The following is a 27,883-nucleotide window of genomic DNA, read 5'->3' as shown; positions in this document are numbered from 1 at the left end:
ATGTCAAGCAATTGAATTGAGCCTCAGCTGATCAACCACGATACGGTTGATCACCAGAAATTAAGCGCAAAATCACCATGTCGCAACAACTAGCGCTACCTCGGATCGTCCGACGACGCTTGGCGGCTGTTCTCAAGTCAAGAACTGTCGCATTGAGACCTGCGCAGAGAAGATGGATGACTCCCGCGCCGAAGCCTGGAGATGGGCCCATGATGTCGAGGAGGGCGGACCGAGAGCTTCCAGGTACGGACAATTGAGACTTAATAAGCAATTGGATTAGACTGACATTGATGATTGTGTAGATGTAGCTGATGTGACATTCCGCTGGCGCCGTACTTTCCCCATCTTCCTCCTCATCGTGGCCGCTTCATCAGTCGCTATCTTCAACTACCAAAAGATGTCCTCACCCGTCGTCTCCTCGACACTCTACGCTCTACGAACCAACCAAGATGCTCGCAATCTCCTCGGTGATGAGATCTACTTCAAGCACCAAATCCCCTGGATCCACGGCGAGATGAACCAGCTTCACGGCCGTATCGATATTTGGTTCTCAGTACGAGGCACAAAGGGCGAGGGTGTTATGCGCTTCGCCAGCAACAGACCTACCAGCAAGGGTTTTTTCTCAACTACAGAGTGGAGTCTTACCATGAGCGATGGTACGAGGTTGGACCTTTTGGATAATGGTGATCCTTTCAAGGCGCTCATTGGAGGTGGTGAGGATCTTCCTGCCGTGGAGGAAGATGCTCCTACAAGAGGATTCCGAAAGCAGGTCGAATACAAGTGAGGCATGATGGGCCACTCAAAGGGAACATGGGAGGCGAGTATTGTTGTTAAAATGAATTTGATAACCCTGGGTACTCCGGTTATAGTCGAATCTGTACAGTAGATGGTGTGTGTGTGTGTGTGTGTGTGTGTGTGTGTGCGTATAATACAAAAAGCCCGCTTATGATCTCTCCCATTTTATCATACGTAGTACAAAGTCCCTCTTACAATCCATGGTAAAAGCCATTAGTCTTGAAGCTGCGCCGTTTCTCTCTCATTCTTCAGCTGAAGATGCCTCTCCCGGGCTTCCTGGAGCTTAACCTCATGATCGGGGTTGCGCTCCAATAGAGTAGCCAAAGCAGCCTCACGATGAGGTTGAGGAGGAGCCTTTCGCTTCTTGGCGTCTTGAAGACGAACAACACGACCCTTGGGACCGGCAATAGGTCCACCGACTAGCACAATACCCAAGTCGTTATCCACCATCATGACCTTGAGGTTCTGCACTGTGACGAATTCGTTGCCCATACGACCAGGCATCTTCTTGCCGGGCATGACACGACTACCACTGCCTTGCGAGGGACCTGTTGTACCGATTGTTCGATGGTTCTTGGAGTTACCATGCGAAGCTTCCTGACCGGAGAAGCCGTGGCGCTTCATGCCACCAGCGAAACCCATACCCCGCGATCGGCCCTTAACATCGACGTACTGGCCCTTCTTGAACCAGTCGGGAAGAATCTGAACACCGACGGGCAGAAGACCAGACTCGTTTCGGACCTTGAACTCGGCGAGCTCAGCCTTGGGTGCAATGCCCTTGGCCTCGTAGTAACCCAGCAATGGGCTTGTGACGTTTCGACCATCACGCGAGCCCGCACCAATCTGCACAGCCCAGTAACCGTTCTTCTGTCGGGTCTTGTTGGCGACAACCTGAACCTGATCGAGTTGCAGCACGGTGCAAGGCACACGGGTCTTTCCAACAAACACACTAGTCATGCCCTTCTTGGTAGCAAGGACACCCGAGCGCAGAGGCGTAGTATTCTCCCGACGCTTCAGCGCAGCAGCAGGACCATTCGTAAGAGCAGGAAGACCGGAAGAAGGCTGGTTGAATCGCTTGTGCTTGTTGCGAGGAGGAGCCGTGGTCCATCCATACTTGACACCGCGGGTAGCTGTGAGTGGGAGGAGGAGAGGCCGGGCGGCGACGGCGCAGGGCCGTGGGAGGGCCAGGCGAATTGGCAGACGAGGAGGCATTTTTGAAGGCGGCGTGTCGACGGCGGCGGTGACGCTGTCGAGGAGAGCAATTGGGCCGCCGTGGGTGGGATATTGAGGGCGATGGGTCGGATCGGTTGATAGTGGTGAAAGATTTTGGGTGAGGCTGAGATACTGGAGAGCTTTTGCAGCACCCGGAGAATTCCCGGCTAGCATTGGCTGTAGTGAAATGGCACAACAGTTTGGGAGTGAAAGATGCTATGAAATCATTTAACGAAGCGATTTGAATTGATTTCGTATTTGACAGTTTATGAGACTTTATCATTTAGTCTCTCTATTTATTCTTCTTTTGTTGCTGGTGAATCATGTTGACCTTTATCCTCTCTAAACTCCAGGACCCCTCCCTCCAATACCGCTCCCCATCTGATTCACACTCGTACCCTTGAGTTTATGATCTCCCGGGTTAGCAGCAGCCTCGTAGATGATATTCGCAGGCGCTCGTCCAAGTTGAGTCCATTCACCCTTGAAGCCCAGGTACGAGATTCGGGTAACATCCTCATCACCTTCGCCAAAGTTGTCCGCAAAGAAGAGCACCAGCCGCTGCACCTTTCCAAACAGGGCTCTCTTCACGGGAATCTCTTGCAGATCGCTTGTCTGAGAGAGCTCGAGAGTTTGAATAGGGTCTGACTCCTCGGCGGCTGCAAAATCGAGATCGTCTCGGTTGATGAAGAGATGGAGGGTTTTGGGGGCTGAGGCTGAGGGGGATGTGCGGATGAGGATGGAGTGAAGCTTGATTTGGGCCGTGAATCTGATGTAATTCAGTACAATACTTGTATATAAGATGGGGTTTACTTACGGCACTGTCATGAGAAGCTGCTCATCAACGTCACTCTCTAGCTCAGGCTCAACGCTGAGTCTCTCTTGCCACGTCTTCTTAACGATGGTCTGACCAGCATCTCGCTGGGCTTCATTCAGAGTGACAATATGATCAAAGTTGATTTGACTGTAGAGTGAGAACTGCACTGCTGGTGTGATGTCGTCGGAGTGATCATGCTCATGATCGTGGTCGTGGCCGTGGCCGTGGCCAGAATGTTCATCATGGCAGTGAGACATGATGTTCAAATGATCTGAATAGTTCCGCAATAAGTAATTAATTGTAAGGGCAGTTGATTCTGCGAATCTGGCTCAAGCTCGTGGTGATGGTTGAGTTGATGTTGGTTGTAAGTCAAGTGAACCATTAACAATCGAGGATGACGTTTTAGCACTGGGTCCCCTACAGAAGCGTCCAAGACTGGGATATCATGAACATTAATAACTGGCCCAAGGTCGCACAATCCAAACCCCAGTGAGAAACAACCAATCTTCATGATTTCCTGACTAGCAATTAAATAATAGCAATTATATATGTCATGTATATCATCAATAACCCTGAATGCATAGCCAAAACTCCTGTAATTTGCTTCGCTTGCTTCATCTAAATCCACTCTTCCTCTTGTTCTTCTTAGCCTTCTTCCTATCTCCAAAGATGCCCGATACAGGCTGGCTCATAGCAAACGAGGGCCCAAAGAGTCCTTGACTCTGTGATGATGAAGGTATGCCTTGCTGGCTCGACATGGTTTGAGGCGTGGGAGCAACAGATATCGGTGGCAGCGCCATGGGCTCTTCTCTCCGAGGACGCATCGGCGAAGATATGGGGTTGCCCGCTGTAGTTCGCACGGAAGTCTTTATGGCCTTGGGGTCTCTTCCCTCTCTCATAAACGGTGGAAGTTTGTACTTGTCGTTCTGGGCCTTACGCTTGTTTTCGATCCTTTGCAGTCGCAATCTTGCCTCGTCAAACTTTCTGTCGCTAGCAATAGCAACGCTGGACATGTAGTCATCTGTACTAACACCACGTTCGGTGGGCCAGTATGACAGCACGTTAGACTGTTTGGCATTTTCCATCTTGTCCAATCTCAATGATGGGGCGAGGAGCTGTAGTCGCCTGATCGCTGCATCATTGGCAATGTTTGGTGTCGCACTGAGAGGCGATGAAGGAATTCCACCTTCTGATGACTGCGATGAGTTGATTCGAACTACACTCGACTGAGTGGGCTGAGTTCGTCCATCTTCCTCTTGACTTATCGGCCCCAAAAGGGGCATATCTTGAACCATAACTCCAGCTGTCGCGAGGAACATGTCCTTAGCCAAGTCTGCGATCCAGCCCCTTCTTATTTCCTCCTCTTGTTGAGGTATTCTTCCTTCCAGCGGATCAAGCCAGAGATCAACGTATGTTTGGTTAAGGTGTGACAAACTGACAAGTTCCCGAATCCACTCTTGCGAAGTCTGTCTTCCGAGTTGCGTCACGACTGTTTGTCCATCATCGCCTGCAAACAAATCAAGCATATCGGGTTGTGTTTCGTGAAACCCATTTCGTAAATCCATCGGACCAAGCTCGTCGCCGATTTCTTTCCAAGTCTTTAGAGGAAGTCTCCCTTCAGCCACCCCCTCAGTGATATTCTCTTGAATAGCTGAGAGTAAAGCGGGTGGTATATCATGAAGACTGTCTGAAATAGCCAGCAAGGTCTGTTGGAGAGAACGGCACAAGCCATCCAGGTTCAAGCTTATAGGCCCGAAAACTGCAGATGCTCTGCTCTTCATCTTATCGAGGTCCTTGGATCGATTGCTAGGTTTTACTACATGTTTGATGTTGTCATCAGCCATGCCTTCAGGAAGCACAAACGTGCTGCCCATATGTCTAATGAACTGTTTTCGTTTCTTTTTCCAGCGCTGCGCTTCGTCTGACTTGTTACGGCCAACCCGCCCACTAGGCAACGTAATTTGCATATTGCGATCTTTGACTGAGACACAGATGCAGTATTGCACACCCAAATTCTTGCTCAGGATGCTGCCTTGGTAGAATTGAACTCCTGCACGGTAATAATAGGCTCCAAGGCCAGACGAAGCGTCCCCATCCCGCGTGAGCCTGACCGGGTGGATTTCGAGTGATTGAATATCGCCACTGGCCGATTCGCCATTTTGAGGAAGAGTAAGCGTATCACGGTGCCAATAAGGAAGGCCGCTTGTCTTTGACTGTCCGAACCAGTAGGTTTGAAGTTGTCTGTGAGTCGGAGAAAAGACAAACACCATAGCAGCCTCTTGTCCACCTTCTGAAGTAAGGCATGTTGTCATTCGCAACCCTTCTCTGTCCAACAAACGAGGGCAGGATATCAGAATAGTCGGTTTTGGTCCTTCCTCCTCCTCCTGCGTGCTTTTCGTAAATAAGTCAATCCAGTAAATAGTGCGCATGGTTAAGACGAATATGTGATTTTGGTTGGCTGGGCTGACTCTGATGTCAAGAATTGCATCAGGTTTGGACTTTGGACGAGCCAATAATGAGAGTTGGGGCAGAGCTATGTGCGATACGAGATCAACAACTTCATACTTCTCCCTGTTCCAGATCAGCAGATGGCTCGATCGTTGCGCTAATCCTCCAGAATCATCAGCACTCTGTGAACCATCTTCCCAGAAACTGTCCACTTTGGCAGTGCCGACAAATAAAACCCCGTGCTTTTCAGCAGGATGCTCTGTCGTGGAGGGCAGATCGTTCAACAATCCATCCGAGACATGTCCACATGAGTAAGGCAGAAGTCGTGTTTTCAGCTTGTTCCCCCCTGAGATGTTCCATATTGACCAATATCCACACTCGTCAATGATGGCGATCTGTGGTGGCAGGCCCTTGGAGTTCGGATTGAAAGCAACGTCAACCTGCGCGTTGCCACCAGTCATCTTATGAGAGACGGCCAGGATCGGGTTAGGATCGATTCGCGACAGGCGTGACTGATGAATATTGAGGTCAGAAGCAGACGATTGAGCTACTGGGACCTTGTGATATTCTGGATGGAGAATCGTGGTCGAAGTTTGCTTCTGAACAATGAGCCAGCGAATGGCATCATATCTTGTGAGACTAGTTGCGAATTTGACTTGAGAAATTGGCAGACCATCGCTGGCCCAAATGGCCTCTTCTTCGGGATCATCAGGGTCAATCACAGAGGGTTGAAGAGTCGTGCGCTTATCGTTTCCCCATTTCCATTTCGATTGATCGATCCGAGCCAGTCTAAGCAGCTCTCCTGACTCTCCCGTAGCAGCCGCAAGCATGGGTGATCCGGTAATTCTTGAGTGATTCGACACATTCGTCATTTGCCCGATAGCAAGTAATGGTTGATCGCTAACTTCGCCCTCGACCTTTGAGTAGCGATCCATATTCTCCTGTAGTAGTTCCGATAGCGCCGAGTTGCCCATGAAGGCTTCGGGATGAGCCTGGAGTAGCCATCGCTTTTGAACTCTCCTTTCCTGCCATAAATTGGACGAGATCTCCGGAGCAGGAGTTTTTGAAGGCGGGTACAGCTCTGCTGAAGATCCAATGACTTTGAAGTGAGGTGCTGGACATCTTTGTTACTATTGCGATGCGCGCAAAGAGATTGTATGAACTCACGTTCAGCTGTTACGCGACTGGAGTGAAAAGTCCCAGGCTGCGCTGTCGCATTCTCAGGTGGTATATAAGTAAGACTTCCTACGTGACCGTGGATTAGGTCCGTAAGTCGCCTGGTCTCAGCCATTTGGCCCAAGTCTTGATTTCCAATGTGCTGAAATATTGGCCGATTTTCCTTTCTTCATCGCGAGATGGGCTAGTACAGGCGCAAGAGAGTCTCGAGCGGGAGTCAGTAGTATTTGAAGCACTAAAAAGGCATCCTATGTCATAAGAGGTTGTGCGATGAAGAATTTGGCCGCGCAGGCAGAAATGCATCTATAGAAGAGCAGTATCGGTGAGTATAAGTAAACGTAAAGTTAGAGATGCTTTGCGCATGCGATGAGAAGCGAAGCTTTCGACGGCCCCACGTGGCGGTGCAAGCGAGGTGCGCCACATTTATCAGTCGACCGAGCAACGCAATTTCGCGGTGTAAATACATACATGCAGTAGAACAATGCCCAGTTTGTATCCTCATGATCAACCCCATTTACCCTACGGAACAAGAATTTGAAGCCGAAAACAACACCAGCCAAACCACCCCACGATCCTGAGTCATACGCAATGGCTACCGACTTTCAGTCCTCCCTATCTGCCAGTATGCGACAGAGCATGGCCCCCGTCGGCCCCTCTGTCGCAAACCAGCTGCCCAACATCAACTTTGGCTTCGATGACCTGCGCGATCGCATGGCAAAGTTCACGGCCCGATTCGATGCATTCATTGAAGAGGGCCGTAAGCGCGTCCTCGAAGAGCGCAACCAGTTTCGCATGAACGTCGCTGAACTTCAAGGTATGCTCCAAAGCCGCTGGCGCATAAGATATCTACTAACCACTACATCAGAGGATCAACGTATGAAGAAGCGAGACATCGAAATCATTCAAGTCAAGACCTCGACGCACCAACAAACAATTGAGAAGGAAGAGGCGGAAACGCGCGAGATGGAGAGCGCTATTAACTCCCTCGCTGCCCAGCGCGATAACCACCTCGCAACCCGCGACAGTCTCAAGGCTGAAATTGCACAAACACAAGCCGAGATCGAAGCCCGACTTGCCGCGCAGCGCGAATACGCTCAACAGCAACAAGCCCAGTCTCGTTTTAACGTGCCTGAGTTGGACTTCTGGATCACCAACCTATGCCTCAAGATCGAGGGCGCTGGCCACGACGATCGTCTCAAGTTTGTGTACACGCATATTGACGAGAAGGATTGGGAGCGCGAGGCTTGGTTCGAACTTGTTACAAGCTCACGTGATTACGATGTGAAGCATTGCAGACCCAAGATCGAGAGGGAGAAGGTTGAGAAGGTGTTGGATAAGCTGAATGAGTCGAGGGAATTGGTTGTTCTGCTAAAGGGGATGAGAGAGTTGTTTGTGGAGGCCATGAAGACCTGAAGAGCTGATTGATGGATTATGCTGCGACGACCGTTTACGTGCGATAATGCTGTTTTTGAGAACGATAATTATACCTTGGATGATTTCTTCTGTTTGATATAAGGTTCTGAGTTTATCTCTGAGTGTCTGAAAGATCTTTGACCTGAGCACTAAAGTGACCTCCTAGATACTAATTATATTTACCAATGAGGTCGTGTTGAAAATTGAAAGTTGAATTAGATCGTCATGTTGAAATCTCCTTCTAAAAACACTGGTAGCCGTACCGTTTCTCATAGTATTTTTCCTGTTTATTGTCATGATTTGCATATCAGCCCAAACCAAGCCGCGACCCGCGTCTCCCCGCCATGATCAATTAACCTCCATCTCCACTTCCCTCTCTTCATACACCATATCAAAAGCCCACCAACACCCATCATGCCTGAACCAGATAAGCACGCCGCTGCGCAACAAGCCGTAGATATTCTCCATGAGATCTCTACTATCCTAGTACGATAGCTCATCTATAAAACAACACGCGTGAAGACCCGACCGCTGACTTAAGACCACAGAACTGTCACCTTGATCGCCGAACTCTATCAATCTGCATCTCTATGATTGAGCGCGGAGTGAACCCAGAGGCTTTAGCGGTACGTAATCGAACTTTACTTGTTTACGAGTTGAAAGAGTTTCTAATATGTGTTTCCATGCAGCAAGTTATCAAGGAACTCAGACAAGAGGCCCAGCAACCTGCAGCCGCGGCAAGACGACGTTAAGTGAGCGGAATGAACTCTGTACAGAGATTTGACACGAATTGAATTTGGAATTATGGAAATATTGTCTCGGTAGGCGTTCATAGGGAAATGCTTTCACTTAACCGGCGCAATTAAGACTCTGCCAGAATAGAGATTTTGTTGTACTCATGCCCTAGGTACATACTCAAACAATCATGCTACCTTACTTTGTGTCCGTTGAATCTTATTCAAAAACCCAAGATCAACGCAGAATAATAAGCGCCCTAGATGCAAACCACCAACCTAGTCACATCCCTTCGTACACATATAGTCAGTCAGTAGCCTCCAACTGGTATTCCCCCCACCAAGTGAATGCAGTCTCCGCCAACGCCTTGCAGTAAAACAACCTAGCCAACCCTTTTGAATTTTTGTATCATGCTGTTTTGTGATTGCTCATCGATGTCCAATAAGAACAATTTCGTTTTCGTCTTCTTCGTCATCATCATCGTCTTCCTCTTCAGCGTCCGAAAGGGTGTCGCTGAGATCATCCAGTTCAGAGTCTTCGTCATTCTCTGATGAATTGTTGCCACGGTTTCGGATTCTCCAGATTCCAAGGATATCGTCCTCGGACTCTTCGTCTGGTGGCAGGTGTGCCATGATCGAGTCGAAACCCAAATTGCCAGGGGACACTGATCGTGCAACTCTATCTGGAGCGCGGTATTGAGCCTCAACACCGTGAGACGAATGTCTGCGCCTATTTCCCACTGTGATAGGTGCTCGGTTTCCACTCACAGATCCAGAAGCATCCCGTCCAGTTTCCACGATCGGTTGCATTTCAGCAGGCGGTTGTGATCCTGTGCTGTCACCTCCCACGATATTCAGTTCTACCGTATTGTATGACCGGCATATGGAGCATTTCAGACCCAACCAGTGATATCGAACAGTACTCTTCCCGGAGCAATCGTTGCACAGAATAACGGCAGTGGTGTCGCGGAACTCCGGTGGCATGGGCTGAGTCTGGATGGCAACATCCAGATTTCGGAACTGGCTCTCCATATTCGTAAGACTCTTATTGCAGATCGGGCATTTGTACGAGACTTTCATATGCTGTTCGTAGCACTTCTTATGGATACTATGACCGCAAGCCATGAAGACCACAGGCCGTGGTGAAGTAAAGAGGTACTCGCCACAGATGGGACAGTCGCAATCTGTTGATCTCTCGATACACTTGTGAGAGCCCTCAATCGAGGTCGAAATACATGCCCGACAGGTCTACAGCCAGTCAGCATTCAATATCACAGTGGCATAATCATGTTCTCACCTTGCAGTGAAAGAAGTCCCTGCCGAGGCCCATGCCTCGACGACAAATACCACAGTCGTTACAGTGGTAAATGGGTTTACTTTGACGGTTCTCCCATAAGTGACAAATATCGCAATAATAGTATGCCGACAACTCGCCGCAGTTGATGCACATGTCCGAGGCCTTCTGTGGTGTTGCACAAAGCATGCAGAGCATGTTCCTGGTCTCTGTGCGGATGAGGTTGTGATCCTCGTTCGCATCGTGACAGAAACGACAGGTGTACCATTTCTTACATGTGAAGCACTGGAGCTTGACGTTTCGTTCGTAGTGTTGGCATCCAAGAGGTTGTTCCGTTTCTGGTACTACCTCTAAAGGTTCCACTGGAGTCTCACTTCCATGTCGTTTCGGCGGCTTCACAGGTACATACGTCGGTGCTTTGTCTTCCTCACTCAAGATAAATATTTCCTCATCCGGTTGGTTCTGCCAGAACTTCAACGGCCTCGATACTGGCGACGACGGTGATTGCGACAGAGGTACATCCAAGCCTTCACCACTCTCCAGGATCTTCTTCACAAGCGGTACTGTCTTGGACGACTTATATCCTTCCAACAGAATATCGTGGATTAACCGCGCTTTATCATTTTGGGGTATGTCTTGGGCGTTGATCGAATGGATCCGGGATCGCAACTCGCGCATACCATCATCTTCCGGAATCCGACGAGAGCTAAGTGGGCTCAGAGCAATCCCGATATGATCGCGGGGAGGAGTTTCTTGGGACATGATTGGAACTGGTTCGGGTTCTTCAACTCTTGTTTCTTGGGTCGAGACGCTGAGGGGTCTGGTGAGGGGAGACTCGATGATCGGCACCGGTGCCGGCTCAGGTACTGGCAGAGGTACAGGTACAGGCGCAGAGACAGGACTATCAGGATGACCGGAATCGCTCACTGCGTCAGCGTGTTCGGTCGAGTCGCCTCCATCGCCAGTGAAGGTAGATCGCGAGATTTCGGAAAATCGACGAGCCTGACGCAAGACGGGGTTGATGAGAAACTCTGAGACGAGGGAAGACATCAAGTTGGTAGGTAGGTAGGTTGGAGCGGAGGCTTAAAGTAAGTTGGGAAGAGGGAAAGGCCTAAGCGGCGATCCAAGATACCGTACGGGCGCACTAATAAGATAAAGGAGCTGGTTGTTGGAAACTGTACTGTATTGTACTGTACTGTACTTGCGCCGATACTGATACAGTGGAGGAGAGAGAGGGATGGTAGAGAATGACGCTGAAAGAGGGGATCTGACAAGGTAGAAGAGAACTGCAATATAGTAATGGTACTGTAACAGTGAGGAGAAACGGTAACGGCACAGGACCAGGCGCCTCAAAACAACGGAATGACGAGAGACTGGAGAAGCCAGAGACTACGGCGTCTCTAGCTCTGTTCTTCTGACTTTAGACTGGAGTTGGATGACATAAGGCGATTTTGTTCCCCAGTGACATTCAGTGGAGTTTTCCGAATAGCGGACGGTAAGAGGAAAATATGCAGTAAGTGCAGCGTTTGGAGCGATTAGAAGGGGCCAGTTTTAGCATGTGACTGTGGATTGTGGTTCACAGAAGGCCTCCGAGTTATTGCATCTATACAATTGCCATTGGATATCATATATTGACTGCCAGCAACAAATTTCAATACCGTCGTTTTGCCAATTTTAAAATCGACGGTTTCGCTTGCAGCCGTTGAAACCCCAACTAACATTTTTGTCAGTTCCATAAGTACAAGGTAAGGTACGCTCCGATTACGGGAACGGATCAAACCGCCTGTTGTCGTAACCTCGATCAGACGAGGATTCGGATATATAGGGAATGTAGTGGGGAAATTGAACGATAGAGACGTAGGAAGAGGAATAATGGTGCCAAAGACGGTAAAATACGGTGGAACAAACTGAATTCGGCGGTCAATCTCTTGGTTTTAGGTCATCTGTATAAGTGAGGCACAGATAAGATCGGGATATGTTCCGCTGAAGCCGTCAGGCCAGGGAGACCCTTTCTGGACCCTCGATATTATACAAGACTGAAATGGTTTATAGCCCTGAAACTCAAATGCTGAAATAATGTTCGAAGGCCAATCACTCTGAGCCTATTCATGTTTCATAATTCAGTACAAAAGACAAACAGAGAGAGGCTGTTTCTGCCCAGTAATTCGGGGTTCATTCATGACGAACCGTGGGTCCTTGAACGCCTTCGGCTCTGCATGTCTCTGTCTCTTCGCTTGCGTAGGTCGCAGAGATGGACGTCATTAGTCGGAGACAGCTGTCTGCTAATCAATGCCTCATTGAATGGAGAGGCTGCATTCAGAATCAACAGCTTGAAGAAATATGTGATCGTCGACAAACTAAGAATAATATTGATATAGCAAAATGGTGCATATGCCAGTGCAGTAGTTCTTACTACTGACATCGAGACCAAAGTGCTTTTAAGGTGTTGTTTTCTCATAACTGTACCTAACTGTTCCTGCGACCAGTCCATTTTCGAAGGTCAATTGGAAACAAACACTGCAGTCAAAGAAGCATCAGAAACAGATTCAGATCGAGAAACAGCAAAAAGTAACTGATCACGCTGGGGATCGAACCCAGAATCTTCTGATTCGTAGTCAGACGCCTTGCCATTGGGCCACGCGACCTCAAGTGTTTCTTGTCATTTTTGCTCATTGGCAAGTACATGTGGCTGAATTACTGATACTGACAACAAAAAAGGCGCCACTTTTTTGAATTTCATCCCTGGATCCCTGCAGCTGATTGCCCCTAAAACATTCAGTGCAACGCGCTATCGAAAACGGACATGGGAGCTGGAGGGCTGGACCAGGCTGAGGTGGGGGTAGTATCGACTGGTCGGGAGCTCACACCAAGGGGAGCCGTACGGGAACAGCTGCTTAGCGTGACGACTCGCCCGTAGAGCATATGTGGCATTTCAGGGGACAGAAGAGATTCAGCCTGCGCCGGGACTGTCGTGTAATATTCTTAGAACCACCACAAGCCGGGCCAGTTCAGTTTCGTTTCTTTGGACTCGGGCATCTCCAGTTCTTTTTTTATCTCTTTTTCCTCTCCTGGTTCTTCTTCTTTTTTCCCTTCTGACCCGCGTTCTCTTCTATGATCACAGGATTTTAGAAACAGCTCCTTCGTTGAAGCTGGTGTTCCTCCCTTCCAGATTCCCTTGAGTCTCGACAGCTCGTCCAATCTTTTTTCCTCTTCTCCCTCCTGTCGAGCTTACTTCGCCAACATCAACCCCCTTTGGCCCCCATCAAACATCCATTCTACAAACATCGCGACTTCTCCTTCGAATCGATATCTATACGATTGAATAATCATGGCTGCCGACAAGGCTGCCGTCGCCTCAGGCGCTGACCTGGGCGATGGTCTCAGACAGCGTCCTGTCGCTGGACAAGCTAACCTGCAACCCCCGACTTCTCAGCCTGAGGACAACAAGAAGCTTGTCAAGAAGGTACTGCACCTGTATATCGAAGAAGTGCCATTGAACAATACTGACCACATCTCAGGAGTCCTCATTGCTCCAAACACTCGACCAGTGGGAGGTTGTCATTGCCCCGCTGATCTTTACTCTCCTGGCTATCTTCACTCGACTTTACAAGATTGGTATCAGCAATATCGTTACCTGGGATGAAGCTCAGTATGTCAAATTGACTTTCACCATCCCGCGGTCCTTTTCTAACGCTTCGATAGCTTCGGCAAGTTCGGTTCCTACTATATCAAGCATGAATACTATTTCGATGTCCACCCCCCTCTCGGCAAGATGCTCGTCGGTCTCTCTGGAGTCCTAGCTGGCTACAACGGAACATTCGAGTTCAAGTCTGGCGAAAAGTACCCCGAGGAAGTCAATTACACCATCATGCGTATCTTCAATGCGGCTTTCGGTATCTTCTGCATTCCTCTTGCTTACTACACTGCTCGTGAGCTGAAGCTTCGACGTCCTGCTGTGTGGCTCGTTACTCTGATGGTTCTTTGCGAGAACTCTTACACCACTATCAGCCGTTTCATCTTGCTCGACTCCATGCTGCTATGCGGTACCGTCGCCACCGTTTTCTGCTGGTCCAAGTTCCACAACCAGCGACACAACAGCTTCGAGCCTGAGTGGTTCTTCTGGCTGTTCTTGACTGGTCTCAGCATTGGCTGTGTCTGCAGTGTTAAGCTTGTTGGTCTTTTCGTTACTGCTCTCGTCGGCCTCTACACCGTTGAGGATCTCTGGCGAAAGTTCGGTGACACCAAGATGCCTGTTGTAAGTAGTATCATGACTGATATATGTTCTCAACTAATGATCCATAGACCACTCTTGGTGCCCACGTCATCACCCGTGTTGTTGGCCTCATCGTCATCCCTTTCTTGATCTACCTCCTCTCTTTCGCCCTGCACTTCGCGATTCTCGATCGCTCCGGCCCTGGTGATGCTCAGATGAGCTCTCTCTTCCAGGCTAACCTCAAGGGTACTCAGGTTGGAAAGGACAGCCCTCTCGAGATTGCAATCGGTTCTCGCGCCACTATCAAGAACATGGGTTATGGTGGTGGTCTTCTTCACTCTCACGTTCAGACCTACCCTGAGGGTTCCAAGCAGCAGCAGGTTACTTGCTACCACCACAAGGACACCAACAACGACTGGTTCTTCTACCCCAACCGCCGAGAGGAGGACTACAACCCTGAGGGTGATCTCCGATTCATTGGTGACAACTCCGTCATTCGACTTATCCACGCTCAGACTGGCCGCAACCTGCACTCTCACGATATCGCTGCCCCTGTCACCCGAGGCCACAAGGAAGTTTCCAGCTACGGTAACTTGACTGTTGGTGACGACAAGGACCACTGGAAGGTTGAGGTTGTTCGTGATTCTGCTTCTCGCGACCGTAGCAAGATCAGGACTCTTACCACTGCTTTCCGTCTCAAGCACGAGGTCCTTGGCTGCTACCTCCGAGCTGGCAACGTCAACCTTCCTCAGTGGGGTTTCAAGCAGATTGAGGTTACTTGCACCAAGGAGAACAATCCCCGTGACACTTACACCCACTGGAACGTTGAGGCTCACTGGAACGACAAGCGTAAGTTTTGAAGAAAACGATGTAGACTTGCTCATGCTAATTTTATGTAGTCCCTCCCGCCGAGGCTGGTGTTTACAAGTCCCCATTCTTCCATGACTTCGTCCACCTGAACGTCGCTATGATGACCTCCAACAACGCTCTGGTCCCCGACCCTGACAAGCAAGATGACCTTGCCTCCAAGTGGTGGCAGTGGCCTTTCCTTCATGTCGGTCTCCGTATGTGCGGTTGGGGTGATGATATCGTCAAGTACTTCCTCCTCGGTAACCCTCTCATCTACTGGGGTTCTACTGCTTCTCTTGGAATTGCTGGCCTTGTCATTGTCTGGTACATCCTTCGATGGCAACGAGGTGTCAACGATCTCAGCGAGAACGAGATTGACCACATTCACTATGCGGCACTATACCCTCTTGCCGGCTGGTTCCTCCACTATCTTCCTTTTGTTATCATGGCCCGTGTTACTTACGTGCATCACTACTACCCGGCTCTCTACTTTGCCATTCTCAACTTTGGCTTCCTTGTTGACTGGTTCACTCGCAACCGCAACAAGACCATCCAGACCATCGTGTATGGCATTCTCTACACCGTCATTATCGGCCTTTACATTTACTTCATCCCCATTTGCTGGGGCATGACTGGCAACCACAAGCAGTACAAGTACATGAAGTGGTTCGACAACTGGCGAGTCACTGACTAAGGGATTGATCAACGTTTTGAGCAATCTCTCTTCTCTCGATTACACAGTGATCTAGACGAGCTGTCTCATGCACCGCCATGCAGACGTGTTTGTGTTATTCGATTTCGAAAACGTGCTGCAAGGATATAGAATTGGGGAATCCATGTAAAAGACGAGTCGCGGGATTTGTTGGGAAATCAAAGCAAGGGACGAAGGAAGAAAAGACGAAGCAGGATCAACAAAACGAGGCAGTTATGGATGGATCTTGTTTCGGTAATGCTATGATATTGTCATTTCTGTTGCGTCCTTAATAAAGGTGGCCTCGGTAAGGCCGGCAATGTATTATGCATTATTGTGTACAATTCATATTGAGCTTTTCATACACTTGTTCGATGATGACGACGTTTGCTGGCTGACTGGGTATCATGATGCGTCGTGTGTCTGTAGATCATTTGTGCCCTCCTCTTCGTATTGTCCTGGGCTATCCTCTAGCAACAGCCACCTCCCGCTGACTTGTTGGCATCTCCAGATAGCTTGACTTGGCGGTTTCCACCAGCCCCTGCACCCTTGACCCCAGATCTTCTATCATTGAGATCATACTTGCCCGCCTGGATGTTGTTGTATATCCTCTCTGCTACCCGCATGAAAGCCTTTTCCACATTCTCGCCACTCTTTGCGCTTGTCTCGACGTATTCCATAACCCCGTTACGCTTGGCCCACTCCTCTGCCTCCTCACGTGTGACCTCACGCTTGTTGTCCTCCTGTTGTGTCAGATCTGCCTTGTTACCAACCAGGATAACCACAATATCAGGCTCGGCGATCTGTCGTAGATCGTTGAGCCAGTCTGTAACATGCTGGAAGGTTTGCTTTCGAGACAGGTCAAAGACTAACAAGGCACCGCTTGCGCCTCGGAAGTAAGATCGAGTGACAGACTTGTATGTCTCCTGGCCAGCTGTGTCCCAAAGACTAAGCTTCATATGCTTCTGGGGTGTGTTGGAGTCATCCCGAGGAGGTTCAGGGAGACCGTCGGCTTCTTGGTCTTTGTTATCGGGGTCTGAAGAATTGGCGGCGCCGATTTTTGAGTGAGGAGGACCGACAGGGACGATACGGGAGCCGAATTCAACGCCAATGGTGACGTCGTGATGAGGCGAAAAGCGTCCTTCGCAGAGACGAATGGTAAGACTGGACTTGCCGCATCCTGAGTCGCCGATGCAGACGAGCTTGGCGATGTAATCCCACGGTGTGGTCGACATGGGAAGAGACTGAGAAGGCTGATGAGAATTGAAGTAGAGAGGTTCGTTGAGGAAGAGCTGATCGATGGGCTTGGTTTCCTTGAGCTAAAGAGGATGGAGTTAAGCACGTGCAAGCTGTCCTTTGCGGTGGTGCGACGTCAAAACCGAGGTACAGAGTAAGATAAGAGAGGTATCTGATTTGGTGATGCTGGTGTTTCGTGAACGTGACTTGGTAATGAGAATGGATGGGTTGTAAGTGGTAGAAATTTAGGGTTGGAGGAAGCTGGGTGGTTTATCTGAGGGAGCTAGAGGTGGCTCCGGTCGGGCTAGATTTAGACTCAGAGATGGCGATAGTGACGATAAGATCAAAATAGTGTAAATGAGCCAAATATTGTGTTTTTACAGATCATAATTAGTAGAAATACCAGAAAATATGGCACGCTATGGGGAGGAAACTGGAGAGTAGCACAAGTCAGATGTTGGGGCCTGTGGCTATGGTTTGAGATGCTGAGCTGTCACGAGTTACAGCATTGTACGACACAAGCAGGCAAGCTAACTCCCTGGAGCAACTCGACAACCAAGCAGATCAGATCAGATCCAGTATCAGTGGAACCTTGAGGGTGCTGCACCTCGTGCCTGAAGGGCCCATCTCCGAATGGGGATTAGGAGGCTTCTTGGTGGTTATCGGTGACGCAAGGGGAATGGATCGATAACGTCTTGTTAGTCCTTTGGTCTTTGGGTCAGTTGATGTGTTTTGTCTTTGATAAGTATATATAGGTAAGTGTATATATACTATCTTTGCGATCAGAGTCGTTTGATCTGTTTCTTTGATACAGTGAAAGTCATATGTTGCTGTGTTTGATATCGCAAGCAAATTGCCTCCGCGTGAGGACTGAGTGAGACTCAGAGATCTTCAAAGTGTCACAAGACCAAGCGAAGCTTGATTCAACTTGGCAAGTAACGACGAGTCAAGAGAGTTTCAAAACAGTCGTAATGATGTGAATGAGATACGGATTACTCGTCAACAAAAACGATCACTATCGCAACTGTTTTGTGGCAATAACATGCAGTCAAAGAATCGTCAACAAAGTGGAGTTGAATGCTAAAATAAACGAGAGTGATTGCGTGCATCTTTGAGGTGCAATACCTCACGTGAAGGTATCTCAAGCCGCTCTTTGACTCCAGCCGGTACTTGTTAGACATGTCGTGTGCCTCTTCCACATCAACCCCACGGCTGCCTGTGGCGCCTGAGGTGCTCGCGTCTTCAGGTCATTGACCGCCTGCCCAGGTGGCCCTGTCCGTTAAAGTACCTCCACTAACAGGGGTCCTCCCAGCGGATCTGCCTGGGCACTCTGGCACTGACTGCACTGGGATAGACGCAATCGGTCAGCGACTCATTCGCTGATAAGCCCCGGACCGTCCATCTGCCATCTGCCGCCTCGCCTCATGACCTGGGTCGGGTACTTCCACTCTCCAACCTTTAACAACCAGCCATTCATTCATCTGCATCTCAGCCGTGATTTTTTGCCTTTGCCTGGACGACAGATTTATCTCCTCACCACCTCCGCTTTCCATCTATCAGCCTCCATTATTGCGATCCGGTAATCCAAACAACACTCGTCTTCTGCGCTTACACGGCGATACCTGTGGTTGCCTATCACCGTATTTACGTCACGTCAGATATCTACATCAACAAGGACTGGTTCCTACATATTTGCCCGCACGTGAGGCGGAAGGAGTCGAGAGCACGCGATGTTTTCGGAGTGTATGTCCTATTATTCTCTACGACGCCTTGCAAGCAAGCTGACTTGGTTCTCTAGATGCATCGAGGTTCTTAGCCCAGTCACAATCCAGGCTATCGAACTTCGGACAAGCCGATAACAACGACAATCCTCCACGACAATCAGAGTGGCCATCCCGCTCCACACGAAATCAGCGCGAAACAGGACGAGGAAATGGACCCAGTAGATCTTTCTTGGGTCGGGGTTACGGAGGAAATCCATATCAACAGACTGGCGCTGGATCTCGGTTTGGCCAATTAGCTTTCGCATCCCGCATATCAGCTGCCCAAGATGCGCCGCTATTCCACAGCACTTTGGACGAATTTCGGGAAGAGGATGACGAAGAAGAAAGGGATCGAGAGGCTGCCGATATGTTTGCTCTCCAGAGGTCAAGACGGGTGGCAGCTGCAAGCAAGCTCGCCGATAGTGTTGAATCCGACGCCCATAGCCGGGGATCTTTGGAGGACAGCTTGAACCATGAGGATCCATATCGAGATATGAGCATGCGCCGTGGTATTCGAAGCAGCTGGAATGGAACAAGAAGCACTCATCGCCCAGGACTTGCGAGAGATACCATAGGAGAAGAAGCTGAAGACGATACTCGTTCAAGTCTAGACCGAGAAAGTAGTCATGGGACCGATGCTAAGGGCAAAATGGTTGACGTTGGGCTCGAGTCGCAAGAGGATCCAGATGAGGACCCTCCGGCTTCGCTTTTGGGAGGGCAGACTCCACGAGACAGCAGTCCTCCGGCTTTCCAGCAGTTTAAGGGTACGGATGCGGAACGAACACCATTTATGACGAGGCGAGAGTCTACGACAGAGACCGATGCTAGTATACGGCAAGATGCTCCCCAGGACGAAGAGCCTATACAGACGACCTTTCAATACATCGAGGGCGAAATCTTTCGACATGATCCCTTCTTTGCTTGGATCTTCTTAATCAGTCTTGCTGGTATGCTCTCAACATTCTTCTTGGTGTGGCTTCACACCTCACCACGGAAAAGCCCGGTCGGCGACACCATCTACACAACACTACAAAAGTCATTTCACATGCTTGCGGTGGATACAGTAGTGGCCGTGTTTGTATCGTTCATCTGGCTGGCAGCTCTCCGGTCGTTTGTGCGGCCTCTGGTCAGCGTGATCTTGATTGCGGTGCCAGTCATTCTGTTCTCCTTTTCGATATACTCTTTTGTTTCGTCTTTCAAAGGCCGATGGCATGGAAGCAGTTTCCAGGATTCCGTAATGAGATGGGCTTCTATAATCCCTGCCATCTCCTGCATATTATGGATTTGGCTTGTAGTACGAGGACGACGCGCTATCCAACAGGCGATTGAGATTCTTCAGTTTTCCAGCCGCATTCTGGCCCAGAACTCAGCGCTGCTTTTCGTTGGTTTCGGGTGTTTGGCCTTGATTGTCGTGTGGACCTGGGCATGGCTCGCTATGTTTACCAGGGTCTTCATGGGCGGTCATTTCAGCAAGTCCATGCTCCGTTTCGTAATTCAGCTTTCAAGCTGGTGGCTTGGAGCTGCATTCATCTTCCTCTATATGTGGACGGTCTCGGTGATCAATGCCGTTCATCGTGCTACCACAGCCGCAACAGTATCCCAGTGGTACTTTCATCGTAATGCTGGGCCTGCTACGCCTTCGCGCGAGATTGTTTCGGCTGCTCTCAACCATGCCCTCACGACCATTTTTGGCAGTCTCTGCGAGTCAACTCTTTTGTCTCTGCTGATTCGAGCACCTCTGATTTTCCTGCCCAGGAAGCTCGGAGCTACCGTCACAAATATTGCCTCATTTTGGATTCCAACACCGGTCATTGCGTTGATGAACCCTCTGACTATTACTTACTCTGCTATCCACTCTCAGAATCTTGCTACTTCGGCCAGGGGCCTGGATCAGATGGAGCTTGTATCTCCCACGGTTCCTACAACTACATTAACCCCTCGAGCTTTGCGAAATCGCGGACAGCCTAATGGACTTTTGCCCTATCGACTTGCCAAACTTCTGCTTGTGGCAACACGACTTATCATGGCCACTGGTCTTGGTTTTGCAGGCTGGGTCATTACCGCTAAGCAGCTTCGAATTCAGCTACCAGATGGCGTGGGTGTCCGAGGCTCTGCCTACGCCTACGTCGTTGGTATGATGGCTAGTTTCATCGGATACTCCGTTATGGGCGCGATGGAAGGTATCTTGAGCGGCATTGTTGACGCAGTTTTGATCTGCTACGGCAGCGAAAGACGCATGGAAAGAGGACATGGACGATTTTGTCTCGAGGCAGCATATCTGTTTGGAGAGCGGCGAGGAGGCGACACGCTGGAGTACGCATAGTGGGAATGCACGTCAGTGGTTTCTTTTTAGCTGGCGCTTTTGGTTCAATAGGTCGGGCGGGATAGATCCGTGTAGCGGAGGACTCAGGAATATGTTCAATTGACTTTTGGGTTAGGGGTGTTTCTGGATGGAAGAAGACAGCTACTAGATTTGAATTCAACGAGTCTTGAAAAGTCATTTGATCGGGTGAATGAATATGCTAAGAACTATTGACTGAGATCTCCAGGTTTAGGCGATGGGTCACTCTGTGGGGTTAGAATATTTGATCAAGCGTGTTTGTTAAAATGCGCGCCCTTCGGTAGACGAGTCATAGTCAGAACCACCAGTGACTACTCTCTGACTCAATCTTGACCCCGACTCTGTCAGGCTCAAGGTAAGAACGACATGCTTCTTAAGAGTACCAAAGCAAGGACTTAGGTACCTTATAGTTCTGTTAGTATTTGTCAGGGATTGACTAAAGCATTGGAGGTACCTGCCTGATATCCATACTGCTCCGGCTTTGGCAAGGGTCAAGGAGTTACTACGACCATATATATAAGAGGAGTGAACTGGTCTTCGTCTTGAATACTTCTTCGTCCTCTTTTCATGCCAATACTTCGTATCGCTCTGTGTACTTTGATCAAATCATCGAATAAGTCCACATTGTTATGAGTCAATATCACTAGCTCACAAGAAGCCTTACTCTACGTCTCCCGCCACCCATAACAGTACACATCCTTGATCATACTCAACATGTCTCCCGCAAAATCCATAACTATTATCACTTCTCCCTATCACCTTGGTATCCGAGATGTTGCCGTCGGTGCTGGACCAACAGCGCTCATCAATGCCGGCTTCGTCGAGGCAATTCGCAACCTCGGCGTGACTGTCAACGTATTTGAGCTCGAGCCTGTTGATGACTTTGACGGCGATATCAGTCGCCTCTTTGAGCTCTTGCGTCGAACTTCCGACGCTGTGGCAGATGTGGCTCGCGCGGGTGATTTTCCTGTCATCTTGGCTGGTAACTGTTCAACCACTGTTGGTGTCCAAGCCGGTATAACAGCTGCGCTTGGGAAAATACCTTCTTGTGTCTGGTTCGACGCTCACGACGACTTCAACACGCCTGATGTTCTTAAGAGTGGGTATCTTGACTCAATGCCTGTTGCCATGATGGCAGGTCTGTGCTGGAAAACTCTCTTGGCTAGTATTCCTGGTTTTGAAGCCTTGGATCTCAAGCATAACCTTATACACTGCGGTATGCGAGATGTGACAGATCTTGAGCGCTCACGGGTCGAGGAGGCTGGATTTCCTGTCGTTTGGGGAGATATAGAGCATCATGTTGATTTCGAGGGAGAACTAGGCAAGGTCCTTGATGAGAAGAAGTTTAGTCAAACTATGGTGCATTTGGATCTTGACGTTCTTGATATTTCGGTCGGTAGTGTCAACAAGTTCTCTGCGCACGGTGGATTGTTGGGAGATGATCTGGAGAAATGCTTCAAGATGATTCCGTCAAAGACGAAGCCAGTATCGTTGACGATTGCATCATTTGACCCTTCTTATGATGTACAGGGAACTATTGAACCTGTTGCTATCAAGGGGGCCGTTGCTTTCGTCCAGGGCTTGATTTCACAGGGATTTCTTCAAGGATTTTCGACTTAAGTAGTAGAGATAGGCCTGTGACGATTAAAATTTGTTTCATACCACAGTACAATAGTAGGATCAATATGATAGACCTCATGTTCATATATTGTTGACGTTCAAAGTTGCTGAGGCGCTTTATTGCTTATTCTGGGTCAATCTTGATCTATTAAACATAGACATTTATCCAATCATAACAGGCATCATAAACAAACAAAGGGAAATCATCCAGACACGGAAATTTGATTTGCCAATCGTTAAGTATCAAACAGAGGCCACGATCCATGAAGTCGCTGGAGAATGAGCCCGCTTAGGGATCGGAGCAGGCTTTGGTAGAGTCCAATCGAGCATCGACATGACAACTTTGGGTGCAGTGGCTATCATTGGGGCCGGAGCCGTCGTAGGGGCTCGAGCTGTGTAAGGAGCTGGAGCAGTCTTGGGCACAAATATTGTTGATGTGCTGAGTGTGACTGAGTATGCTGGAACTGGTGCCATATTGGGGATAGAAACAGCCCTTGGAGCAGAAGATGTTGTTGTCACGGATGGCATCGTGGGAACAGTTGACGCCCATGAAGTAGCTGGAATTTCTGGAGATGGTGCTTTTGATCGCTTTTGAGTGACTTCAGGAATATGAGGAGGTTGCACAGGTGTGCTCTTCTTATGAATCTGGGTCTTTGATTGGACCTTGGGCTCCATCTTTGGCTGAACTTCCTTATGCTGAGCCTTAGACACATTCTGATGATCAACTTTGGGAGGGGAGTGTTTGACCTCAGCTTTCGGCTTGGGTTTTATTTGTTCCTTGATCAGCTTGATAGGCTCGACAATAGGCTCTGGCTCATCTTCCACGGTTGGAGGGGGGACTACCATCTTTTCGGCCGGCTCAGATTTGGGCTTGGGTTCAACCTTTGGCTCGGGCTTCTGTGTCATCTTCACCTCGAATTTGGGCATTAATTGAGGGGTGACCTTGGGCTCCTCTCTAAATGTTCTTGGAAGAATCGGCGACTCGGGTTCGGGAAGGATAGTCTTCTTTGTTGGGGGCTCTGGCAAAGGACGCGGTACTGGCTTGGGTGTAGAGACCGCCTGAAGTGCTTCCTCTGTCGTCCTGATATTCTTGGACTTCTCAACCGGCTCAGGCTTCTGTTCAAGCCTTGTGTGGGACACCATGGGTTCATCCCTGGACTCTTTGTCTACAGGTGAAGGCAACGTGCCAGGCTCAATCACTACTTCAGTTTGAACTGGCATGCCAGGCCCAACAGGCTTGCCATGCTCAAGAAGTGGCTCCGAGCTGGACGAAAAGAACGGGTGAGGGGGTACGACTTCGCGTTCTTTCGGTGGTGCGGTGTCGTATCGAGATACAGAAGGGCGAGGCTGCTCGACATTCTCCTTTGTAGTCATACGTGAGGATGTAGAGAATCGAGACGATGTCGAAACTCGAGAACTGTCAAACGAGTCCTTGGAGAAGCCCGAGTCTGCAGGTGAAGTTGCCTCAGGGTCATCGCTGTTTGTACGCTTGAACATTCGGCCGATGCGCTTGGCAGCTGACTTGGCTGTAGGCCGACGCTTAAGAGACTTGATAGATCCAGGCATGTTGGTTTACGGCGAATGATCTATCGAGGTTGAGACTATCTGTCAACTGTCGATAGGAAGTTGGTGAAGATTTGTCTTATAAAGTGGCAGGCCCGGGATCGAAGTGACAAGGATGACTAGAGTACAGCCGGCTATTGTGAGAGCTTATGGAGAGAATGTGTCGGGAGATCTAAAGGTCGTGCAAGTTTGGTAGGGCTCTGTATAAGAGATATGGTCAAAGAAGCACAAGGACTGAGAATCAATAGCCAAACCAGACAAGAACAGAAATGAAAAAGGGCTCAGGATATCTCCGAGTATTTATAACTCAACCTCAACAGTACAACAATGTACTATCCTGTTGGATTGTAACTCGGTTCATTCCGCCCCGCGGGGCCGCCGGGAGATCGTAGATGGATGATCCATGTATGTAACTGCACGACATAAGAGCTGAAAGGTCTATGTTCCACCTGAATCACAAATCTATAGGTTGTCGATGCTCCAGTGAACGTGACATTATCTGCAAGAAACTGGAGCTGTAAAAAAAGGGACACGTCTTCAGCTCAGGTGGTCATTGTTTTGTTTTTTATAGCAGGGAATATGCTGCCTCCGGACAACCGCTCCGGTTGAAGTCGGGAAACACCCGGAGCCGGCCGGATCGGGGCCGGGATGGGAGGCAATTGCAAGCCGGCAATCCTTCAATTCGAACTTTGGCAAGTAACATAATAAAATAATTCTCTAGGTCAATCGTTTATATGGTGAATCTCTTTTGAAATGATCATTTGACATGATATGACTCTCACATGCACAAGACGCGGCCCATACCGGGGCGGGAGAATTATTCCGTATATGCAATAGAGGACGATTTATGTGTTTCAAAACTGCACCTGCATATGCATGTCTTGCATGTCAACTAATCGGAAGTCTAGAATATTCATATGCTTTATCTATATTATGTTGGCAACATAAACATAGACGGGCCTACGGATGCTACCCCGGCTTCTCTTCCATCTATCATATCATGAACAATAAAGAAAGCAATAACTTGTTGTCTACAGTACAAGAATGGGCTCCCATTCAGCAACATAAGAGCGTTCAAGTAAACGTATTGTATAATGATCACCGATTGTCAAGCTGCATTTTGTTAAGAACTGCAAATGTACCGCAAGGTACGAGTTTCACGAAAGATTCGGACTAGCATTTGAAGTAGTAAAAAGATTCATGCTCTATGTTCTTGGATCTATATGTATGATGAAATATAAACAATTGAATCAGGATGTGTATGTACCAGCACCACAGCTCAACAACCTAACGCCATCGCAATGCACATTTACTGGTTCCAGTTGTTGAATTGCCACTTGACCTAAACATGTTGTCAGCGATTGATCAGACACAAAGGTTCGGATGTTAACTTACGTAGCTGGGGTTGATCTTCTGGACATCAGGAACACCCAAGTTACCAGCGTCAATGGCAATCTCGTGCTTGAGAATGTCGATGACCTTCTTGACACCATCGACACCGAAGACGTTGGCGTACATGAAAGGACGTCCAAGACCAACAGCCTTGACACCGAGAGAAAGAAGCTTGAGGACATCAGCGCCATATCGGACACCACCGTCAGCGTAGACCTCAATCTTCTTGAAGACCTCAGGGGCCTCCTGGTGGATCTCAAGAGCGACCTCAAGACCAGAGGGGCTGCCATCGAGCTGACGGCCACCGTGGTTGGAGAGGATGATAGCGGGAGCACCGTGCTGAACAGCAAGCTTAGCATCGGCGGCAGAGCCAATACCCTTGATGATAACGGGGAGCTTGGTCATCTTCTGGAGCTTCTTGTAGTAGTCCCAGGTGATGTAGGAGTAGTCGGAGTCAGCGGAACCAACACCGAATCGAGCAGCACGATGCCGGTTGCCGTCGGCAGCAGAGTCGACGGTGAAGACGATGGCAGCAGCACCGGCCTTCTCGGAGCGGTCAAGGAGCTCTTGGGTCTCAGTGTCGTTGGAGGTGAGGTAGAGCTGCTGGAAGACGACCTGGCCCTCAGACTTGGCCTTGGCGATCTCCTCGATGGTGAGAGAGGCGTAGAGAGCGGGCATGTAGAGAATGTCGCCCTCACCAGCACCCTTCATGAGGTTAAGCTCGGCATCAGGGTGGGCGTTACCAGCCCTGGCGCAAGGGCTGATGAAGAAAGGAGCTGAGAAGTTGTGGCCGAGGATTTTGGTGGGCAGAGTGTTCTCAACGTTGGTAATATCAACCATAGTTCGGGGCTTGAAGCGGTAACGCTGGAAGACCTCGAGGTTGTTGCGGTAAGACCACTCGCCGGCAGCACCGTTGCGGTAGTATGTGTAGTTCTCGATGGGGAGGTAGTTCTTAGCAGCCCACTCAAAGTCAGGGAGGCCGATCATCTGCTCGAGCTTGGGGAGCTTTCCAGTGGGAAGATCGCCGACGACGATCTCGAGACCAGTGTCGGGCTGCTCGAGGAAAGGACGAGCAGCCATGGCCCCCGAGAGGAGGGCGCTGGTAAGGATCTGAGTGCGCATTGCGATGAGAATGAGTGTGTGATGGGTGGTAAAGAGTGTCTTGAGGTGGGATATGGCTGGGGAATAAGAAGTGTTGATCAGAAGGGCGAGGCGGCTCTTTTAAGCTTTAGGAATGAGAGTTGATGTCAAGACCGAATACTACGGAAACATGTATTCCATGGTCAAGTCAAGGTTGTTTGCCTTGTCTTGATTAACAATGAACCCATCTGCTCTGCTCTGTCTGTGTCAGTCAGTTAGTGCGACTGACATGTCAAGCCTCCTTGCAAAGTCTAACAGATGGAGATACTAACCAAGACCAATGACATCGATACGTAATGCGATGCAACGGCAGACCATGAGCCACGCATCGGAGTGCCGCTGTCTTGGGTCCACTACCGAAATTACGCCTGTAGCAGCTTCTACTCTATCTGATCCGTTTCTGTAACAGGTGAAAGGATTTTTGTATGGGCACTTGGACACTGTAGGTATGTGATAGTGATAGTGACAAGATATCAAAGGTCCTCACGTTTATACTACATTCCTCTTTGGTCTTTGTTACCCGTTATTGCTATATGGTATCAAGAATACTACATTACTCGTCATATACGCGCATTCACAATCTTGGCAACTTGGCCCAATACTCCGGTTCAGAATTCATCCGTTCTCGAGGTGACGATGGGGATATAATGTGGAGGGCTATGTTGGGAGTGATACAGCATGTTTCTTGGCATGATGATCCCTGCAATTCATGTCATTCACACCTCGATCGCATAGTTCAACAGCGCCGAAGTTTAAAACGCGGAAGACGGTTACTAGATCGGGCATTGACTGACTGTACAGTAAAGTTGTGACAGGTTCAATTCATGAGTATGTTTCTCTAGTGGTTGGCATTAACAAAGCAACGAGTCATTCAGCCCCCGTGGGCGGTTAAACCTGAAATGTTTTGTTCGGCGATAACTTTAGATAGTTTAAGCTTAGAAGAAACCAAACAATCAGGGCAGGCCCAGGGAGGGAGGATCGCAAAACTAGCAGAGTTTGTCTTGGATCACTAATGCTCACATAAGGATCCGTGGTCCATATGAGGCAATCCCCTGTTACGCATAGAGTATCTAGCATCTGGGTGATTCTCCGTCTGTTTCATGGGACATCACCAGCCCAGCCAAACCAAACCAAGGAACTGAATAATCTCTCACTGTTAAGGATCTCTCGGTGGATCTTTTGACGAATG

At 49.2% G+C, this 27,883-nt stretch overlaps 12 protein-coding genes and 1 non-coding gene across 13 annotated transcripts; 6 read left to right on the top strand and 7 right to left on the bottom strand.

Moving 5' to 3' along the window:
* The first annotated feature begins 5 nt into the window (after window positions 1-5).
* FOBCDRAFT_213217 (cytochrome oxidase complex assembly protein 1-domain-containing protein) lies at window positions 6-928 on the top strand. Its single transcript, XM_031194542.3, has 2 exons — window positions 6-243; window positions 303-928. The coding sequence occupies exons 1-2, from the start codon at window positions 78-80 to the stop codon at window positions 782-784; spliced, it is 648 nt and encodes a 215-aa protein (XP_031029280.2). The 5' UTR covers window positions 6-77; the 3' UTR covers window positions 785-928.
* On the bottom strand, window positions 929-3,200 carry FOBCDRAFT_256191 (translation protein). Its single transcript, XM_031194539.3, has 3 exons — window positions 2,822-3,200; window positions 2,406-2,773; window positions 929-2,174 (listed from the first exon to the last, which is right to left on the bottom strand). The coding sequence occupies exons 1-3, from the start codon at window positions 3,076-3,078 to the stop codon at window positions 1,009-1,011; spliced, it is 1,791 nt and encodes a 596-aa protein (XP_031029277.3). The 5' UTR covers window positions 3,079-3,200; the 3' UTR covers window positions 929-1,008.
* A 20-nt stretch (window positions 3,201-3,220) lies between these two features.
* On the bottom strand, window positions 3,221-6,798 carry FOBCDRAFT_213212 (RNA polymerase I-specific transcription initiation factor RRN6-like protein). Its single transcript, XM_059609354.1, has 2 exons — window positions 6,437-6,798; window positions 3,221-6,383 (listed from the first exon to the last, which is right to left on the bottom strand). The coding sequence occupies exons 1-2, from the start codon at window positions 6,558-6,560 to the stop codon at window positions 3,436-3,438; spliced, it is 3,072 nt and encodes a 1,023-aa protein (XP_059466624.1). The 5' UTR covers window positions 6,561-6,798; the 3' UTR covers window positions 3,221-3,435.
* Window positions 6,799-6,923: 125 nt separating this feature from the next.
* On the top strand, window positions 6,924-8,059 carry FOBCDRAFT_247284 (chromosome segregation protein Spc25-domain-containing protein). Its single transcript, XM_031194538.3, has 2 exons — window positions 6,924-7,259; window positions 7,311-8,059. Exons 1-2 carry the CDS (start codon window positions 7,034-7,036, stop codon window positions 7,856-7,858), a joined length of 774 nt encoding a protein of 257 aa, XP_031029276.1. The 5' UTR covers window positions 6,924-7,033; the 3' UTR covers window positions 7,859-8,059.
* A 165-nt stretch (window positions 8,060-8,224) lies between these two features.
* FOBCDRAFT_314681 (mitotic-spindle organizing gamma-tubulin ring associated-domain-containing protein) lies at window positions 8,225-8,725 on the top strand. Its single transcript, XM_031194537.3, has 3 exons — window positions 8,225-8,344; window positions 8,407-8,484; window positions 8,548-8,725. Exons 1-3 carry the CDS (start codon window positions 8,273-8,275, stop codon window positions 8,608-8,610), a joined length of 213 nt encoding a protein of 70 aa, XP_031029275.1. The 5' UTR covers window positions 8,225-8,272; the 3' UTR covers window positions 8,611-8,725.
* FOBCDRAFT_213209 (uncharacterized protein) lies at window positions 8,726-11,370 on the bottom strand. Its single transcript, XM_031194536.3, has 2 exons — window positions 9,890-11,370; window positions 8,726-9,840 (listed from the first exon to the last, which is right to left on the bottom strand). The coding sequence occupies exons 1-2, from the start codon at window positions 10,934-10,936 to the stop codon at window positions 9,022-9,024; spliced, it is 1,866 nt and encodes a 621-aa protein (XP_031029274.2). The 5' UTR covers window positions 10,937-11,370; the 3' UTR covers window positions 8,726-9,021.
* A 1,089-nt stretch (window positions 11,371-12,459) lies between these two features.
* On the bottom strand, window positions 12,460-12,531 carry FOBCDRAFT_t17. The gene has a single exon. It is a non-coding gene; the product is annotated as a tRNA-Arg (tRNA).
* A 279-nt stretch (window positions 12,532-12,810) lies between these two features.
* FOBCDRAFT_174796 (Dolichyl-phosphate-mannose-protein mannosyltransferase-domain-containing protein) lies at window positions 12,811-16,007 on the top strand. The gene is made up of 5 exons (XM_031194535.3): window positions 12,811-13,349; window positions 13,405-13,535; window positions 13,589-14,141; window positions 14,189-14,948; window positions 14,999-16,007. The coding sequence occupies exons 1-5, from the start codon at window positions 13,215-13,217 to the stop codon at window positions 15,640-15,642; spliced, it is 2,223 nt and encodes a 740-aa protein (XP_031029273.1). The 5' UTR covers window positions 12,811-13,214; the 3' UTR covers window positions 15,643-16,007.
* FOBCDRAFT_8398 (P-loop containing nucleoside triphosphate hydrolase protein) lies at window positions 15,876-17,046 on the bottom strand. The gene has a single exon (XM_054702956.2). It carries the CDS (start codon window positions 16,872-16,874, stop codon window positions 16,110-16,112), a length of 765 nt encoding a protein of 254 aa, XP_054558931.1. The 5' UTR covers window positions 16,875-17,046; the 3' UTR covers window positions 15,876-16,109.
* A 1,264-nt stretch (window positions 17,047-18,310) lies between these two features.
* Window positions 18,311-21,132, top strand: FOBCDRAFT_153141 (uncharacterized protein). Its single transcript, XM_031194533.3, has 2 exons — window positions 18,311-18,618; window positions 18,674-21,132. The coding sequence occupies exons 1-2, from the start codon at window positions 18,606-18,608 to the stop codon at window positions 20,959-20,961; spliced, it is 2,301 nt and encodes a 766-aa protein (XP_031029271.1). The 5' UTR covers window positions 18,311-18,605; the 3' UTR covers window positions 20,962-21,132.
* Window positions 21,133-21,574: 442 nt separating this feature from the next.
* FOBCDRAFT_213203 (uncharacterized protein) lies at window positions 21,575-22,656 on the top strand. Its single transcript, XM_031194532.3, has one exon. The coding sequence runs from the start codon at window positions 21,694-21,696 to the stop codon at window positions 22,597-22,599; it is 906 nt and encodes a 301-aa protein (XP_031029270.2). The 5' UTR covers window positions 21,575-21,693; the 3' UTR covers window positions 22,600-22,656.
* Window positions 22,657-22,690: 34 nt separating this feature from the next.
* FOBCDRAFT_213202 (uncharacterized protein) lies at window positions 22,691-24,402 on the bottom strand. Its single transcript, XM_031194531.3, has one exon. It carries the CDS (start codon window positions 24,163-24,165, stop codon window positions 22,843-22,845), a length of 1,323 nt encoding a protein of 440 aa, XP_031029269.2. The 5' UTR covers window positions 24,166-24,402; the 3' UTR covers window positions 22,691-22,842.
* Window positions 24,403-25,341: 939 nt separating this feature from the next.
* FOBCDRAFT_213201 (uncharacterized protein) lies at window positions 25,342-26,759 on the bottom strand. Its single transcript, XM_031194529.3, has 2 exons — window positions 25,558-26,759; window positions 25,342-25,504 (listed from the first exon to the last, which is right to left on the bottom strand). Exons 1-2 carry the CDS (start codon window positions 26,674-26,676, stop codon window positions 25,472-25,474), a joined length of 1,152 nt encoding a protein of 383 aa, XP_031029267.1. The 5' UTR covers window positions 26,677-26,759; the 3' UTR covers window positions 25,342-25,471.
* Window positions 26,760-27,883: the final 1,124 nt, after the last annotated feature.

Source organism: Fusarium oxysporum, chromosome I (assembly GCF_013085055.1).
Source record: "Fusarium oxysporum Fo47 chromosome I, complete sequence".
In the NCBI taxonomy this organism is placed as follows: domain Eukaryota; kingdom Fungi; phylum Ascomycota; class Sordariomycetes; order Hypocreales; family Nectriaceae; genus Fusarium; species Fusarium oxysporum.
Note: the sequence above shows the minus strand (reverse complement) of the source record. Positions and strands in the feature narration are given on the sequence as shown.